Source organism: Taudactylus pleione, unplaced genomic scaffold (genome assembly GCF_031769625.1).
Source record: "Taudactylus pleione unplaced genomic scaffold, aTauple2 ptg000012l, whole genome shotgun sequence".
Classification (NCBI taxonomy): Eukaryota; Metazoa; Chordata; class Amphibia; order Anura; family Myobatrachidae; genus Taudactylus; species Taudactylus pleione.
The window spans coordinates 9137240-9155135 of NW_028284415.1; the positions used below are offsets into that span (position 1 = coordinate 9137240).

A 17896-nucleotide genomic window follows, 5' to 3' on the forward strand; every position below is an offset into this window, starting at 1 on the left:
TAGGCGCCCTTCTTCCAAGCCAGAAGATAAGCCTTCTGCGTGATGGGACGGGCCTCCCTCTGGGGGACCCCAGGGTGGGAGGCCGACTTCTTCAATTCGCCCAGTGCTGGCACAATACCACCACGGATGCCTGGGTGCGAGAAGTGGTCTCCCAGGGGTACGCCCTGTCTTTTCGGCACAGGCCGCCTTGCCAGTTTTTTTGCACAAGTCCTTCTCAGGACAAAACCAAGGCCTTGCAGGTTCAGGAAGCCATAGAGGCCTTGCTGACGGCGGGCGTCATTATACCCGTACCACAGTCTCAACGTGGGATGGGGTATTACTCTACGCTGTTTCTGGTGCAGAAACCCAATGGCTCTCATCGCCCCATCCTCAATTTGAAGTCCCTGAACAGGTTTCTCAGGGTTCCCAAATTCAGGATGGAAACTTTGCGTTCCATCATACTGGCGATGGAACCGGGGGATTATATGGTCTCCCTGGATATCCAGGACGCCTACCTCCATGTGCCTATAGCAACATCGCACCAACGGTTTCTGCGGTTTGCTATTCTCCACAACCACTACCAATTCAGGGCTCTACCCTTTGGTCTCTCCACGGCACCAAGGGTATTTACCAAGGTGATGGCGGTCATGGCGGCTCACCTTCGGAGCCAGGGGATATGGTTGCTACCGTATCTAGACGACCTCCTCTTGCTGGCAAGCTCCCCGGAGGTACTGATCCAGCATCTCCTCCTGACGGTCGCTTGTCTACAGGCGCACAGCTGGTTGATCAACTGGAAGAAATCCTCCCTCATCCCATCACAACGGATGGTTCATTTGGGGGCCCTGCTGGAATCTCGTCAGCAACGGATTTTTCTGACTCCAGAGAAGGTCTCCTCCTTACAGCTGCGGATTCACAGTTGTCTGAGCAGTGGCAGAGTGTCGGTGCACTCAGCGATGAGAGTTTTGGGGTCCATGGTGTCGGCATTCGACATGGTGGAGTTTGCCCAGTTCCATTCCAGGCCCCTGCAGGGGCTGATTCTTTCGGAATGGAACGGATTGCCACACAGGATCCGCTCTCAGATGCTGGTGTTGTCCTCGGAGGTGCGTCTGTCCCTAGCCTGGTGGCTGCAGACAGCTCATCTCCTGGAGGGGCGCCCCTTTTGGATCCCGGAATGGGTTCTGCTCACGACAGATGCCAGTCTCCGGGGTTGGGGGGCGGTGACAGGCTCCTTGTCACTTCAGGGTCGTTGGTCGGCGGAGGAAGCGATTCTTCCCATCAACATCCTGGAATTGCGGGCAGTATACAGAGCCCTGCAGTCGTCCGGCACCGCTCTTCACGGAAGGGCCGTTCAGGTGCAGTCAGACAACGCCACCACGGTGGCGTACATCAATCACCAGGGAGGGACTCGCAGTCGAGCTGCGATGTCGGAGGTGTCCCGCGTCCTGGCTTGGGCGGAGCGCTATCTTCCAGCTCTCTCGCCAGTTTTCATCCCAGGAGTCCTCAATTGGGAGGCAGACTTCCTCAGCCGTTATGATGTGCATCCCGGGGAATGGTCGCTTCATCCAGAGGTATTCCAACTACTCGTGGACAAGTGGGGGCTGCCAGAGCTGGACCTGACAATCACAAGCTGCCTGTGTACGGGTCAAGGACAAGGGACGCAGGCGCAAGTCTGATAGACGAGCTGTCGGTGAAATGGCTGTTTCAACTGGCTTACTTGTTCCCTCCGATATCTCTGCTGCCTCGGTCCTGCGCAAGTTCAAACAGGACGGAGGCACACTGATCCTGGTGGCCCCAGCGTGGCCCAGAAGGCCGTGGTACTTCGATCTGCGGAACCTGTCCATCGACGCTCCGTACCTCCTACCTCAACGGCGGGACCTGTTGTCTCAGGGGCCCTGTCTTCACCCGGATCTGGGTCGACTATCTTTGACGGCGTGGCTCTTGAGACAGCCGTCCTGAGGTCTCGGGGCTTTTCTAGCTCCGTTATTACCACCATGCTGAGGGCGCGCAAGCCTGCTTCCGCGAGGATCTATCACAGAGTGTGGTACACTTACTTTCAGTGGTGCGAGGCCAGACACAATGATCCCCAGGTGTTCCGGGTTTCGCGTATTCTGGCTTTCCTTCAGTCGGGTTTGGACTTAGGATTACGTCTTTCTTCACTGAAGGTACACGTGTCTGCTCTGTCGGTGTGATTCCAGCGCAGGATCGCTGCTATGCCGGACGTACACACCTTTTTCCAGGGTGTTTTGAGAATCCAGCCTCCCTTTGTGCCACCTGTGGCCCCGTGGGATTTGGCGGTGGTTCTTCGGGCCTTACAGGGTCCTCCTTTTTGAGCCCTTGGAGTCAGTGGAGCTCAAGTGGCTAACTTTTAAAACTGTTTTCCTCTTGGCAATTGCTTCTGCCAGGAGGGTTTCAGATTTGGGGGCGCTTTCTTGTCGTCCCCCTTTTCTGATTTTTCATCAGGACAGAGCGGTGCTTCGCACTCGTCCTGATTTCCTGCCTAAGGTGGTTTCCAGGTTCCACATTAATCAGGAAATTGTTGTACCAGCCTTTCAGTCACCTGATCTTTCGGCTGGGGAGACTTCCTTAGACGTTGTCCAGGCACTCCAGGTTAATGTGGACCGGACTAGTTCTGTGAGGAAGTCGGATTCTTTGTTTATCCTCTTTGGTTTTCACAAGAGGGGTTGGCCTGCCAACAAACAGACTCTAGCCCGTTGGCTTCGTTCTGTTATTATTGAGGCTTATATGCAGGAGGGTTTACCTGTTCCAGCCTCTGTTAAGGCTCATTCCACTCGGTCCGTGGGCCCTTCTTGGGCTGCTAGCCGTGGCGCCTCTGCTGTTCAGCTCTGTAAGGCGGCCACCTGGTCTTCCATTCAGACCTTTTTGAGGTTCTATGCGTTTGACACCTTTGCCTCCTCAGGATGCATCCTTTGGGCGCCGGGTTCTCCTATCAGCACAGGAGCGTCCCCGCCCTTAGTTGGACTGCTTTGGGACATCCCCAAGATCACCCTGTGGACCCCTATGGACCCTGAAGTAGAAAACAAGAGATATGGTAAGAACTTACCTTTGTTATCTCTGTTTCTACGAAGTCCATAGGGTCCACAGGGCACCCGCCCTGATGCACCTGGCTTCATATGGGCTCTGTGACTGGTCACCGGTTTTCCGTCTCCCATTTCTGTGAGTATGGTTCTTGTGTGTTCCAGTCTTCCTTCTCTCTGTTTCGTCTCCTCCTCCGGCCTGGGCTGCTTACCAACTGAGGTGCCTGTGGCTCGGGGGCGGGGTATAGGGGAGGTTGGACCCAAGTGCATCCTGGGAGCAGCTAAAAGCTTTAACTCCGTGGTGCCCGAGGATCCAGGATCCAGCTATACCCCAAGGTCACCCTGTGGACCTATGGACTTCGTAGAAACAGAGATAACAAAGGTAAGTTCTTACCATATCTCTTGTTTTCTCTTTAACTGTACCTGGGAGACACTGCTGTCTCCCAGGGTATGGAGGGCGCTGGAGTAGGCACTCCATGCCAACATGGGGTATGGAGGATGCTGGAGTAGGCACTAATGCCAAATTATAAACCTTGTTTGTACTCTAGCTCTTCTCTTCTATACCTCCATCTTAGGTGCTCCATTTTTAATTTAGTGTCTTTAGAGTGGGCACTTTTTTTTTTTTTTTTTTAATCTTTAGATTTTTATTGAAGTGATAAACAAGGTATATAAGGTACAGAAAAAAGAATGGAGAGGAAGGAACAAAATCAAATGGAAGACACCGCAAGCTAAAAAAGGGTACAACAGGCAGCATAAATATAAAATAAGAAAAAGGAGCATATATTTCAATAGTAATCAGACTGCGAAGGAAGTATCAAACTGCTCAATGCCGGTGGAGGAAGAGCACCATCAGTTGTATCTTCATGTCATGAGAACCATTTCATCATTGGGGAGTATGCCGAAGAATGATTTGACCTTAAGTGGGATAAGTTGATTTCCTGTTTTGGCAGTGGCTTCTGTGACGGCTTTCAAGATGTGCACAGCCAAGGATGTATAGGTGGTGCTTAGCGGAGGATAGAGTGTAGAAGTCTCAGACGTGGATCCAGGTTAACTGGGGAGTCAATTCTAAATAACAAATGAAAAACCTCCCGCCATAATAGTTGTGTAAGTGGGCAGTCTCAGGATATGTGCATGTTGCTTCCCATGGCCCGTATCCAATTAGCTCCGCGTACGTGATAAAGTTTCGCCTGCCGGAGTTTTCGCCTACATCACATATTTTAGCCGTGGAAACTTATTGTACGCGTAGCTGCGATTCGCCTTATTCAATTCCAAAAGATGCGAAAACGGAGACACGTGAAGTCAGTATAGCCAAAAAGTGGTGTCTGAATTGGGGAAATCAGCCTGTACCCCCTAAAAAGATGTGAAAACATTGGGGATCAATGTAGTAGTGCCCTATTGTAACAGTTTGGGGTACTTAAGTTCGCACAATTGCCTCTAATTAGCGTCTTTGCACAAGTGGTGAAGAATGGCTTAAAGCAGTATTTTTTGGAGAAAATTAAATAGTCCTGTCCAATTTGGGGTATTTGAAAATGGGTGCTAGCATATTTAAAAGTCACTAAAGTGAAGTTAAAAGAAAGGTAAAAAAAATGCCCCTTCAGCAAACGCCTACATTCAAAAACCTCACCCATACTTGCAGACCCCCCAACAGTATATTTCGCTACTTTTTATGTTTGTACCCCCACTTTGCTCTTTTTCGTCGCCTTTCTCAAAGTGCTTTTCTTCATCCACTAGGGGACACTGGAGCTTCATGACAGTGGGGTATAGACGCTGGTAGAGTAGAGCCATGGCACTTTAAAAATCTAAAAGTGTGACTGGCTCCTCCCCCTCTATGCCCCACCAGCCCCAGTTTTTAGAATGTGCCCGAGAAGAGCCGGTGCACATGGGGCTGTCTCCAGCCCTGAAGTTATTTTTTATATATATATTTATTTTATATTGACAGGACAGGCAGACTGCTGCTGTGACAGTCTGCCTGCACCGTGGGAGCTGCCACGGCTACAGCAGCCTGTGTCCGGTCACTCTTATGGAGGGGTCATCAAAGAGAGTCCACAGACTCTGCGGTACTGAAACCGGCTTGTGTCCGGGTCCCCGCACTCTCCCCTCGCTGCCCAGCACCCTGGCCGCAACAGCTGTAAGTATACACTCTCCCGCTAATCAGGAGAGGTGTTAATGGTTAGCTGGGCAGTGACATATTGTCACTATTGGTATACACGCGCCGGGGCTTGTAATAGAAGCTCCGGCGATGGCAAGCCTCTAACAGAGCCACCTCAGCGCGGCTGTCAGTGGCCACCGCTTACAAAGTACACCGGCGGCGGCATTGTTGGAGGCTCTGGGAAGCCCTAGCAGAGCCGCCTCAGCGCGGCTGTCAGTGATCACCGCGCCAGTGAGGGCATCAGATGCCGCTTCAGCGCGGCTGCCTGTCACATGCTCCGTCTGTCCCTAGTCGGGGCTGTTTGTAATTTGCACGGCTGTCAGTAACCGCGCCGGTGCTTTACAATACATCGGCGCCAGCTTGTTCTCCGGCATGGCCGCTTTGGTCGGCATACCGGAGATAGGGGGCAGAGCTTAAATCTATCCAAGCCATGTGCCGCCTCCTTGTGCATATTGGTGCGCTCTGCTGAGTCTGCTCACAAGGAGCGGCCCCATCTTCTGCTAGGACGCTCCGGGTGAAGCCCAGGGACCGTGAGTCTGCAGTGGGGTTTATATAAATTCCTGCCCAACTGTTTTTTCACCTTTAAAATTGAATAGGTGGGAATTTTCTCCCTATTAGTGGGATTTTCCACTCTATTATTGAGTAGAATTATTATTGAAATTCTGCTCCTCCCCATCTGATTTTAGTACTGTATTTAGTGAGTTTTTCCACTCTATTAACAACTAGCATTATCATTGAAATTCTGCTCCTCCCCTTCTATGGCTCCAACTGCCTCTGTTTGCACATTGTCTGAACTGTGTGTGGCTGTGAGTGTGGCCTGTCTGTGAGAATGTCTTCCAAGGCCACAGACAAGGTTGCTTCACAAAAACTGTATGCCTGCACTAGGTTCAAAAAGAAACTTACCCAGGCTCAAACTAATGGGTCGTCCCTGTACGAGGCTTGTGGGGCGGATAGTGCGAACACAGCACATACTGTCACGCCCTCCTTAATAGATAATTTGGCAGGTGTCATGGCACAGCTTACATCAGAATTAGCCGCTTCACGTAGGGAACGGGAGGCTGCCAGAGATAGTCCTGGTACCTCTCACCCTTCCTTTTTTGATACACAACCAGCGTGGGCTCATGAACTAGCCCACTCTGTGAATAGCCTTACCCAGGTTGTGGGTTCTACGTCTAAGACTCCTGAGGCCGCGGTAAGTCGGCCGTCCAAAAAGAGGACACTTCCAACTGTTCTCCAGTCGGATGAGGATTCTTAGGCAAATCACTATTCTCAGGAGGAAGGGGAGATGCTAGATGAATCTGATGTAGAGACTGCTTCGCAGGAACCAGAAGTAACTGTGCATTCTTCAGTGTCTCGTCTATCGAAGAAGACCACACTTCCAGTCCCAGGAGCTACTACGTTGAAGGGAAAGCTCAGAGCGAAAATTTGAAACTACGTTAAAATCCATTTATACTGCCGCAGGTGCACTTCTCAGACCGGCCTTTGTTGGTTCTTGGGTCAACAAGGCAGTGGAGAAGTGGGCGGAACAGTGATGGAAGGTTTAAAGTCAAACACTCCGTGGACTGATCTGATTATCTTGGCGGAGCATATTCAGGAGTCTGCAGTATACTTGGGAGACGCCTCCAGAGACATCGGCCAGGTAGGAGCTAGAATCTCTGCCTCGGCCGTCGCTGCTCGCCGAGCACTTTGGCTTCGTGCTTGGCAGGCGGACTCTGAGTCTAAAAGAGCCGTGGAAGCTCTTCCCTTCACAGGCGATATTTTATTTGGTCTAGAGTTGTACAAGTGGATTTCGCTGGCCACGGGAGGCAAGAGTACTTTCCTACCTACGTCAGCACCCCCTTCACGTCGCTCGTTTAAAGGGCCTTCTTTTTGCTCCTTTTATGCTCCAGCGAGAATTCAATGTCGACCTCGAGGTTAATCTTCAGCAGGTTGAGGAGGTCGCGCCAGAAGACGTCAGATGGCCAGTGCCCGCCGTTCGGATCCCAAGCCAGCAGATAAACCTGTGGCTTGACGGGCTTCCAGCTCACCTCGGGGATTCCAAGGTGGGTGCTCGTCTCCAGCGCTTCTCCAAGGCTTGGAGGCAGACTTGTTCCGACAAGTGGGTCCGGAATCTGGTATCTTATGGATACAAGATCGAGTTTGCCTTCACTCTTCCAGTGCGATTTTTCACAACAGGGTTCCCTGTCGATCCTTTGAAACATCTAGTTTTGCGTTAGGCGATCGACAGACTTCTGCTAGCCGAAGTTCTGGTTCTGGTGCCGTTGGCACATAGAAACCAGGTGTTTTACTCAAACCTTTTTGTGGTTCCGAAGCCAGATGGGTCAGTCAGACCCATTCTAAATCTCAAGTCCTTGAACCAGTATCTCTCCTTTCACAGGTTCAAGATGGAGTCCCTTCACTCTATGATTGCGGGACTAGAAGCCGGAGAGTTTTTGGTGTCATTAGACATCAAGGACGCCTATCTGCATGTTCCGATTTGGGAGCCGCACCAGGCTTTCCTCAGATTTGCCATCAGGGAGACTCACTACCAGTTTCAGGCCCTGCCATTGGGTCTCTCGTCTGCTCCCAGAGTATTCACCAAGGTGATGGCCGTAATGGTGACTCAACCGCTCTCAAGGGGTAACGATTGTCCCGTACCTGGACGACTTGCTTATCAAGGCTCCATCGGCAGAAGTCCCTCTGCGCCATGTGTCTTACGCATCAGATTCTCATACAACACGGCTGGATTGTCAACTTCCAGAAGTCTCAGTTGATACCGTCGCAGAAAATTCAATTCCTGGGTATGATTCTGGATACAACCCTACTTCGGATCTTTCTGCCTATGGACAAGGCCATAGCCATTCAGGAGCTGGTTCGTTCGGTGCTCAGACCCAGACTAGTGTCGGTGCATCTTTGCATTCGCTTCCTGGGGAAGATGGTGGCCTCCTTTGAGGCCATCCAATTTGGCAGATTTCACACCAGAACTTTTCAATTGGATCTTCTGTCTCAATGGTCAGGGTCACACCTACAGATGCATCGGCTGGTGCGTCTGTCTCCTTAGTCCCGCATAGCCTAACTCTGGTGGCTCCGGACGGACCATCTGATAGCGGGTCGACGCTTCGGAATTTGAAATTGGACTCTGGTCACCACAGATACCAGCCTACGCGGATGGAGAGCTGTGGTCTTGGACAGTCACTTCCAGGGGCGTTGGTCGCGGCAAGAATCCCTCTTACCGATCAGCATTCTCGAACTGCGGGCAGTCTACAGGACCTTAATACAGGCTGCTCCTCTACTACAAGGCCTTCTGGCATACATAAATCGACAAGGAGGAACTCGCAGTCGTCAGGCAATGAGAGGTCAGCTGCATTCTTCAGTGGGCCGAAAGACACGTCGAGGCCATCTCCGCAGTCTTTATTCCGGGAGTCGACAACTGGGAAACGGACTACCTCAGTCGTCAAGATCTTCACCCCGGGGAGTGGTCTCTGCACCCCGAGGTCTTCCTTCAACTAATTCACCGATGGGGGAGACCACAGATCAATCTAATGGCGTCCCGGTCAAATCGACAGCTACCCCTATACTGCTCAAGGACCAGGGATCCAGCAGCGGTGGGAGCGGATGCTTTACTGATTCCTTGGCCGTACAGCCTTGTCTACCTGTTTCCACCTTTTCCATTTCTTCCTCGGGTTCTCAAGCGGAGCAAACGCGAGTTGTCCACAGTCATCCTAGTGGCTCCGGATTGGCCTCGTCGAACTTTGTATTCAGATCTCCTACTCCTTCTAGTAGACAAAACTTGGCTCCTTCCACTGCGGTCAGATCTTCTGCAGCAGGGCCCGTTCGTATACCCGAATTTAAGTCTGCTTCGTTTGACGGCGTGGCTGTTGAGACCGCCATCCTAAGACACCAGGGTGTTCTGAGGGCGGTCATTCCAACCATGCTTAGAGCTCTGAAGCCAGTTACAGCTGCGCATTATCGCATTTGGAAGACTTATATCTCCGGGTCGGAAAGTTGTGGGTATTCCACTTCTTCCTTTCATTTGCCGTATCGTCGTCTTTTTCTCAAAAAGGGGCTTGACGCAGGATTACGACTGGGATCGCTTAAAATGCAGATTTCTGCTCTTTCCATATTTTTTCCAGCGTCACTTGGCTCTGATTCCGGAAGTACAAACCTTTTTTCCAAGGGGTGCTTAGGGTTCAGCCACCTTTTGTGCCTCCCACGGCTCCGTGGGACCTGAACCTTGTCTTATCCTTCTTGCAGTCATCCACGTTTGAGCCATTGAAGGACGTGGATTTGAAATATTTAACTTGGAAGTTGGTCCTTTTATTGGCCCTAGCTTCGGCTAGGCGAGTGTCGGAACTTGGAGCCTTGTCCTGCCGTTCCCCTTACTTAGTTTTTCACTATAATCGGGCGGGACTGCGCACACTTTCTTCCTTTTTGCCTAAGGTGGTCTCGGCTTTTCACCTGAATCAGCCGATTGTGGTGCCGGCCTTGTTGGATTCTTCTGGGAGTTCTCACTCCCTGGATGTGGTAAGGGCACTTAGAATTTATGTGGCCCGTACTGAAGGTCTACGTAAATCGGAGGCCTTGTTCGTCCTTTGACTCCAATAGGAGTGGCTAGCAAGCATCTAAGCAGACTTTGTCCAGGTGGATTCGTCTGGCCATTCGTCAGGCTTATGTTGCTTCTGCTCAGCCTCCGCCTGTATCCATCTCCGCGCACTCTACGCACTCTGTGGGTACTTCTTGGGCGGCACGTAGGGGTGTCTCAGCTTTGTAGGGCAGCTACGTGGTCTTCGGTACATACCTTTTGTACGTTTCTACAAGTTTGATACTTTTGCGGCATCTGCTTCTAGTTTTGGTCGCAGTGTGTTGCAGGTTGTTCCGCACTCTACCCCCTAGGAGGGTAGCTTTGGGATGTCCCCACTGTCATGAAGCTCCAGTGTCCCCTAGTGGATGAAGGAGAAAACAGGATTTTGGTACTTACCGTTAAATCCATTTCTCCCGCCCAGTGCTTCTTACCTGCTTACCAATTCTTAGTTCTGCTTCACTTCTGTTGCAGTTTTTGGTCTGTTATAATTGTGTGACTATTATATTCCTGCAGTGAGTTGGTATGTTGAACTGAGTATTCTTTGTCCTGTTCTCCTTCTCTGTCGTCCTGTCTGTCCTCCGTCTCCTCTTGGGCTCAGTTCTTAAAACTGGGGCTGGTGGGGCATAGAGGGGGAGGAGCTAGTCACACTTTTAGATTTTTAATGTGCCAGGGCTCTACTCTACCACCGTCTATACCCCACTGTCATGAAGCTCCAGTGTCCCCTGTGGAATCGGAGAAATGGATTTAACTAAGTACCAAAATCCTGTTTTTTGGGGGAGTTCCTCACTTTTTTTTTTTTCTTACGCAGTTATCCTTTGGGGGCTGTTCCAAGGGTGCTGAGTGGTTTCCCCACCTTTGCATCCCAAAATAGCGATTTTGCACTTTTTTTTTTTCTCCACCTATTCAGAGGCGAATCTTTTGCCTATTACATTGCATTGCGTTTTTGCGTACGCGGAAAGTGTTTGCAATTGAATACGGAGAGAAGTTTCCACCTGGCGAAAAGTTGCGATCGGCAATACTTTTTCACGTATCTCGGCTTTTCGCTTCAAATTGAATACAGGCCTTGGTCGCCTAGTGGGTGTCCGGTACAATCTATGTAATAATTTAACATGCATTTCTGTGTGTTTCAAGCTTTTTGGCATACAGTGGGAAGATGGGTAAATAAATTCCAGGGGATTATGCGCTCTCCCTGCAATCCCTCCCCCAGCTCAGGGTGCCATTCCACTACAGTCTTGGTGATCACTGAGCTGCTCCGCCCCCTCAGGGACGCGCTCTTGCCATTTTAGGCAAGCAGTCTCCGGGAATCGCTGGGACCAGTCTCCCTGTATACCTCTCCCAAGGGCCAGCTTATACAGAGCTATACCCTACCAGTCACTGCGGTCTGTGTAGTTGATAATAGTGCCTATTGCAGACATGTAATGTTCTTTTCTGATTTGTATGTGACTTGTGCTAGTGCTAATCTCCATTTTTCTATACTGCCCGTTATAACTATACCTTTCTTCTGCTATACTCTATCATACTAAGGCACAGGTCCTCAAACTCGGTCCTCATGACCCCAAGCAGTGCATGTTTTCCAGGTCTCCTCACAGAATCACAAGTGAAATAATTGGCTCCACCTGTGGATCTTTTAAAATGTGTCAGTAAGTAATGACTACACCTGTGCACCTGCTGGGTGACCTGGAAAACGTGACCTGTGTGGGGTCCTGAGGAATGAGTTTGAGAACCACTAAACTAAGGTATAGAGCATGGAGGTGGAACCACAGGATGCTCCAGGCATTGCTGTAATCACTGGCGATTGTGGCCCCGTCCCCGTGTGACATCACACGGAGGGGGCATGGCCTGCACTGGGCCCACGAATAATGTTATATATATCAAAATGGCCCTTGGCAGAAAAAAGGTTCCCCTCCCCTGGTATAGAGGATCATTGTACCTCACACTTGTGAGGGCTATCACATATGTCGTACCTTGTTGCACACTACATTGTGCCATATTGAACTTGGTTGCACGCTCCCTTGTGTCGTATGTTGCGCTATTGCACTCTACCTTGTGCCATATATAGCGCTGTCGCTCCAGGGGGGCCACCAGTAGTGTAATTGCACACTATATTGTTCAATATATTGCACTGTTGCACATTACATTGTGCCATATATAGAGCTGTTGCATATTACATGATGCCATATATAGCGCTGTTGCATATTATATTGGGTCATATATAGTGCGACTGCACACTGCATTGTGCCATATTTCACATACTGCACTGCACTGTATCATTACTATGGCTGGCAGAGGAAAGAATAACAAGCAGCCTCAGGATCCTGCCCCTATTCTGTTGTCCTGTAACTCCTGCTCAGCGGGCTTAGCCCCAGAGGACTTAATTTAGGATGGGCTTTTCACTAATTGTTACACAGCCCCACGTCCCTCAGCCCGGTGTCTCTCCCTCAGGTGCCACCCTGGACGGCCTTTTCACAGATGGTGGAAAAAATTACGGTACCGCTCCTAAGAAAAATAATACTTTTTAAACGACAAAGGGTAGTTTTCCCGGAGTTCCCTCTATCAGACCAGCTATCTGATCACATGAGTGAAACATGAAATATGCCTGGTAAAAGGTTTAAAATTCCAAAACTGTTTAGTTACTTTTACCCTCTCCCAGCTATTGATTGCACTAAATTGGAAGCTATGGATATGGCCTCCAGGATATCTGCCTTATTATTTAGCTCCGTTCCTGGAAAGCAGATTCAGACTCCCAACACCGGCTCAGGAGTCTCCCTTATTCGGGAGACATCCTATTTGTTCAAGAGCTAGGTAAAATTGTGACTACTTTGGTAGCTTCCTAGCTGGCGTTCCTGCCTTCTAGTTATAATACAAAACCTAGGAAGTCATCCTTTCGTTCCTTTCGCCCGCAAGGCAAAGCCAAGAGTCTGTTCTTTCCACGGCAACAGACATCAGCCAAGGCCTCCAAGCCTAGGGCCAAACTGACCTTGGCTACTTAGACGTCCACATGCCAAGTCTGCGGACAAGCTTGCGGCCTGACTGGGCGGGCCTCTCCTTGGGGGCTCCCAGGGTGGGAGGCCGACTACTTCAATTCGCCCAGGTTTGGCATCAAACCATGTCAGATACCTGGGTAAGAGAATTGGTCTCCCACGGATACGCCATCTCCTTCCTGAGCCGACCCCACCAATAGTTCTTTTGCACAGGACCTCCATTGGACTCGACCAAGGCCCTGCTACTCCACAAAGCCATTCAGTCCTTACTGAATTCGGGAGTATAAATTCTGGTCCCCTCCTCACAATGGGACAAGGGCTATTATTCTACCCTTTTCTTAGTTCAGAAGCCCAATGGGTCTCATTGGCCTTTCCTCAATTTCAAATCTCTGAACCAATTTATCAGGGTGCCCAAGTTTCGTATGGAAGCTCTCCATTCTATTATCCTAACTATGGAGCCTGGAAATTTTATGGTATCCCTGGACATTCAGGACGCTTACCTACATGTACCTATAGCGCCTTCTCATCAACCGCAACATTATACTATACTACAGCAACATTACCAATTTCAGGCTCTGCTGTTTGGCCTCTCAACGGCCCTTTGTATCTTTAGCAAAATCATGGCAGTTATGGCGGCCTCTCCGTCATTAAGGGATCAGACTACTCCCATGCCTGGACGATCTTTGGCTGTTGGCAAGCTCCCCTCTCTCGATTTTTCAGAGAATCTTCCTGACGCAAACAAGATTTCAGCAATACAGTATATACTATGCAGACTGCTTCACAATCAGAGTGTCTATTCACTCTGCAATGCAGGCCTTGGGATCAATGGTGTCCACCTTTGATGTGGTGGAGTTCGCCCAGTTTCATTCCAGGCCCCTACAATACCTGATCCTCTCCAGGTGGAACGGGCTACCAAATCTGGTCAAATCCCACAGTTTCGCCTGTCCCTAGCCTGGTGGCTACAGACTCCCCATTTGAGCCAGGGTTGTCCCTTTTGGATCCCGGACTGAGCTCTCATCACCATGGACGCAAGCCTCCGAGGAAGGGGCGCAGTAATCGGCCAATACTCCTTCCAGGGCCGATGGTCCCCAGTCGAGGCAATGTTGCCAATCAACATCCTGGAACTTCGAGCCATATACAGAGCTCTCACTCTGGCTCAGAATATTCTGAAAAACAGGCCAGTACAAGTACAGTCCGACAATGCCACGGCTGTGGCCTACCTAAATCATCAAGGGGGCACTCGAAGTCAATCGGCAATGACAGAAGTGTCCCATCCCGCATCCTGGGGATTCTCAATTGGGAACCGGATTTCCTCAGCCGTCACGATGTGCATGCAGGAGGGAATCCGTATGATTTACCGCCGGCCGGGGTGCCTAACCCTAAGTTCCCCCCGGGAGCCCCTAACCGAACCCCTCCCTCCTCCGCGGAGTCGGGTGTTGGGCTCCCGGCATAGGTCTAATGACAGGCGTCGGGATTTCGACGCCTGTCATTTGTACCTTGCCGGTATTAGACAGTCGGGAAGCCAGCAGTCGGGATTTCGACCGTACGCTTCCCGATTGTTTCCCTGCAGGAGAATCGTCTCTACATCCAGAAGTCTTTCAGCTTCTGGTGGACAAATGGGGTCTTCCAGAAGTGGATCTCATGGCCCCAAGACACAACAACAAACTTCCAGTTTACGGAGCATGAACAAAGGACCCCGATGCGCCTTGTCTGTGACATGGACATTCCAGTTAGCATATCTCTTCCCTCCAATAGCCCTGCTTCCTCGAGTGCTTCAGAAATTCAGGCAGGAGGGAGGCACCGTCCTGTTAATAGCTTCAGCTTGGCCCAGACGTCATTCGTACTAGGAACTTCGAAGACTCTCTCTAGACGTTACTCTTCAACTTCCTCTACGTGTAGACCTGTAGTCTCAGGGTCCATGTGTACATCTGGACCTAGCCCGTCTGTCTTTTAACAGCTTGGCTCTTGAGAGATCCCTCCTAATGGCTAAGGGATTCTCCAACTCTGTGGTCCAGACCATGCTGAAAGCACGTAAACCGGCCTCAGCCAGGATTTACCACAGAATTTGGCATTCATATTTCCAATGGTGTACTCCACAAAACCATGACCCTCAGGTCTTTAAAGTTTCTTCTTCCCTTTCTTCAGGCTGGACTGGATCTCTCAAACTGCATGTTTCTGCTTTGTCTATATGGTTTCAGTGCAAGATTACTTCTATACCGGATGTCCACACCTTCATGCAAGGTGTTCTACAGATACAACCTCCCTTTGTCCCTCCTGTGGCTCCATGGGATTTTATAAGAAAGGGTCCTGGACTGCACACCCTGAATATATATATAATGGGAGGTGCTACCTGTTGAGACTATTATTCACTTTTGTCATTAGAGAAATGCCCTGGGGTGGCTCAGCTGAGGTGGTTTAGGGGTGTCCTGCACTCTGGATTTGAACCCTAGAGGTTACCTGGATATGGTGGGTAGGCCCATAACCTTGGCCATGATTATGCTAAAAACCTCTATTTATTGCAAAATTTTATTGCATAATGTATTTATATATAATCAGTAATTTGGAGTTGTGCACCTGTGATCTCTGTTTCTGTGGCTCCATGGGATATGTCAGTGGTGCTCAAAGCATTTTAGAAACCTCCTTTTGAACCTCTGGAATCGGTGGATATCAAATGGCTCACTGCGAAGACTTTGTTCTGGCTATAGCATCTGCCCGTAGGGTATCTGATTGAGAGGCGCTTTCATGCCCTATTTTTGATATTTCATCAGGATAGGGTTGTTCTTCGAACACGCCCAGGCTTCCTTCCCAAGGTGGTTTCTATCTTCCACCTGAATGCAGAAATTGTGGTTCCGCCCTTTAATTCACTAGACCTCTCAGCAGGTGAGGCATTTTTGGATGTGGTCCGTGTTCTAAAGTTCTACATGGACCGTACTACTTCCATAAGGAAATCTGACTCCCTCTTTGTCCTATATGGATTCCACAAGAGGGATGGCCAGCTAACAAACATACTCTGGCCAGATGGATTCGCATGACTATCTCACAGGCTTACATGCAGATGGGCCTTCCTGTGTCGACTACAGTCTCTGCTCATTCTACTCGCTCTGTGGGTCCCTCGTGGGCAACCCGGCGCGGCGCCTCAGCTGAACAGCTATGCAAGATGGCCACCTGGTCTTCTGTCCACACCTTTCTTAGGTTTTATGCCTATGATACATTTGCCTCTCAGGATTCTTCCTTCAGGCGTAGGGTTCTTCTATCAGCGCAGGAGTGTTCCTGCTCTTGAAACGCTGCTTTGGGACATCCCCAATGTCTCCCTGTGGAGACCTATGGACCCTGAAGAAGAAAATGAGTTATGGTAACATTTACCTTTTGTTAACTCTTTCTTCAAAGTCCACAGGGCACCCGCCCTGACGCACCTGGCTTCTATGGGCTTCGAAGAAAGAGCGTAAGAGAGGTAAGTTCTACCATAACTCTCATTATTTTTTTAAATTATTAAATAATGTAAATTATAGCTTTATAACCGTGCTTGTCTGTCTGTTACCAAATCTGCATATGTGTTGAAAAATTATACCGGACAAGTTTTAAATATTTATTATTTACAATGTTTTTATTATCATATCAACAGTTTTGGCGACATTTTTGGAGATATTAGCCAGTTAAGTGGTTAATTAAAATCTAAGCAGCTTAGACGAAGGGAAAAGTGAGGAGCTTGAGTACAAATAAATACATTTGTAGTTCAGTATTAGTGCTACTTCATAAACCTCTATACACCAGAGTTAGCAGCGTCCTCCAGATTAATTTAAAGAAATGGATTTACAGTACCTTAAGTACCAAACATCTTATCTGTATGAGGAGCTTTCTATCTTATATTACACCTGATGATATTCTGTCTCTGGCTTCCATTCAGGGCCTCATCCGCATAGTATTGGAAAGAGAAAGGGCACTGGTAAGTGTACAAGTGTAATGCACTATTATCTAGTTATTTTTTTGTTTGGTGCCACAATGTGTTTAATGTTATGTTTTACATCAGATATCACTGGGGAAGCCATTCAGTCCTTTACTGGTTATTGGACCAACAACTTTGATGTCCTGGTTATATCAATACAACAACAACTGCCAAGAGTTTCTTCATAGCATCAAGTAAGCTCCCTACAGTGCACATTGTCTGTGCTTAGGCTTTTTATATTCTGTCTTTACATTTGCAGCTTAGATATAGGTATGTGCGTTGAAATACCAGTCGACATTCACAATCACAGTTTGCCAATATTTATTAACCGTTAATTATATAGCTCCCACATCTTATACAGAGCTTTACAGAGCTACTTTCAGTCAGTCACTCATATCAGTCCCTGTCCCAGTGGAGCATACAGTCTCTATTCTCTATCACATGGATACACATATACACTATGGTTCTATTTTGTCAGAATCCAATTTAACCTACATCATGTTTTTGGATTGTGGGAGGAAACCGGAGAACCTAGAGGACACCAATGCAAACAAGAGTAGAACATACAAACTCCACATAGGACATTGGTCAGAAATTGAACTCCTGACCTCAGCACTGTGAAGCAGTAATGCGAACCGCTCTCAACTGTTTTTCTCACCATATGTAGCAAGAATACGAAAAATCAATCGTCATAGGGCAGAATAAAGTGCAGACTAGGGAGTAAAAAATGTTTTGGTTTTTATGTGAGTTTCCCAGTGGCCAGAGCTGCCATGGGGCTTCAGTTTTACTTTTGTGCCTCACAGGAGTGGGTGCTTTTTCTGTGGGCTGCAAAAGCAGCATTACTTTTCTTTTATTTAGCAATTTGCAGAGTTCTCTGAGAACTCTTGAGTGAGAGACAGAGGTGCTCATCTGTGCCCCCTCCACCGTGCCTAACCTGTATTATCTGGCTTCAGGTGGAGGGGTGTCTTAGAATCTGCTGCTTTTGGTAACTGAGCACCTCCAGTTTACAGCCACTGACCGCCATGCCTGCTGCCCACACCAGAGACAATGCGTTGGGAGCAGCGACCAGAACTGTACTGTAGTGCAGCCCTGTCTTTCTCACTGAGATTGAAATGGGGCTAGCAGCTGTCCCATACCCTCCCAACTCCCATGTGTTATACCATGATGTAGGTACTTGGATGCCAGGGTCGGTGCAGGACCAACACACTGGTTGTGCCCGGCTGTATCCCTGCAGTCTGGCTTAGACCC

General features: G+C 49.2%; 1 protein-coding gene across 1 annotated transcript in view; it reads left to right on the plus strand.

Moving 5' to 3' along the window:
- Positions 1-17896, plus strand: part of ELAC2 (elaC ribonuclease Z 2) — a 95561-nt gene that overhangs the window by 59694 nt on the left and 17971 nt on the right. The window contains exons 17-18 of the mRNA XM_088468613.1: positions 16610-16648; positions 16733-16842. Coding sequence (XP_088324739.1) covers positions 16610-16648; positions 16733-16842 — 149 coding nt within the window. The remainder of the gene's footprint in view (positions 1-16609; positions 16649-16732; positions 16843-17896) is intronic.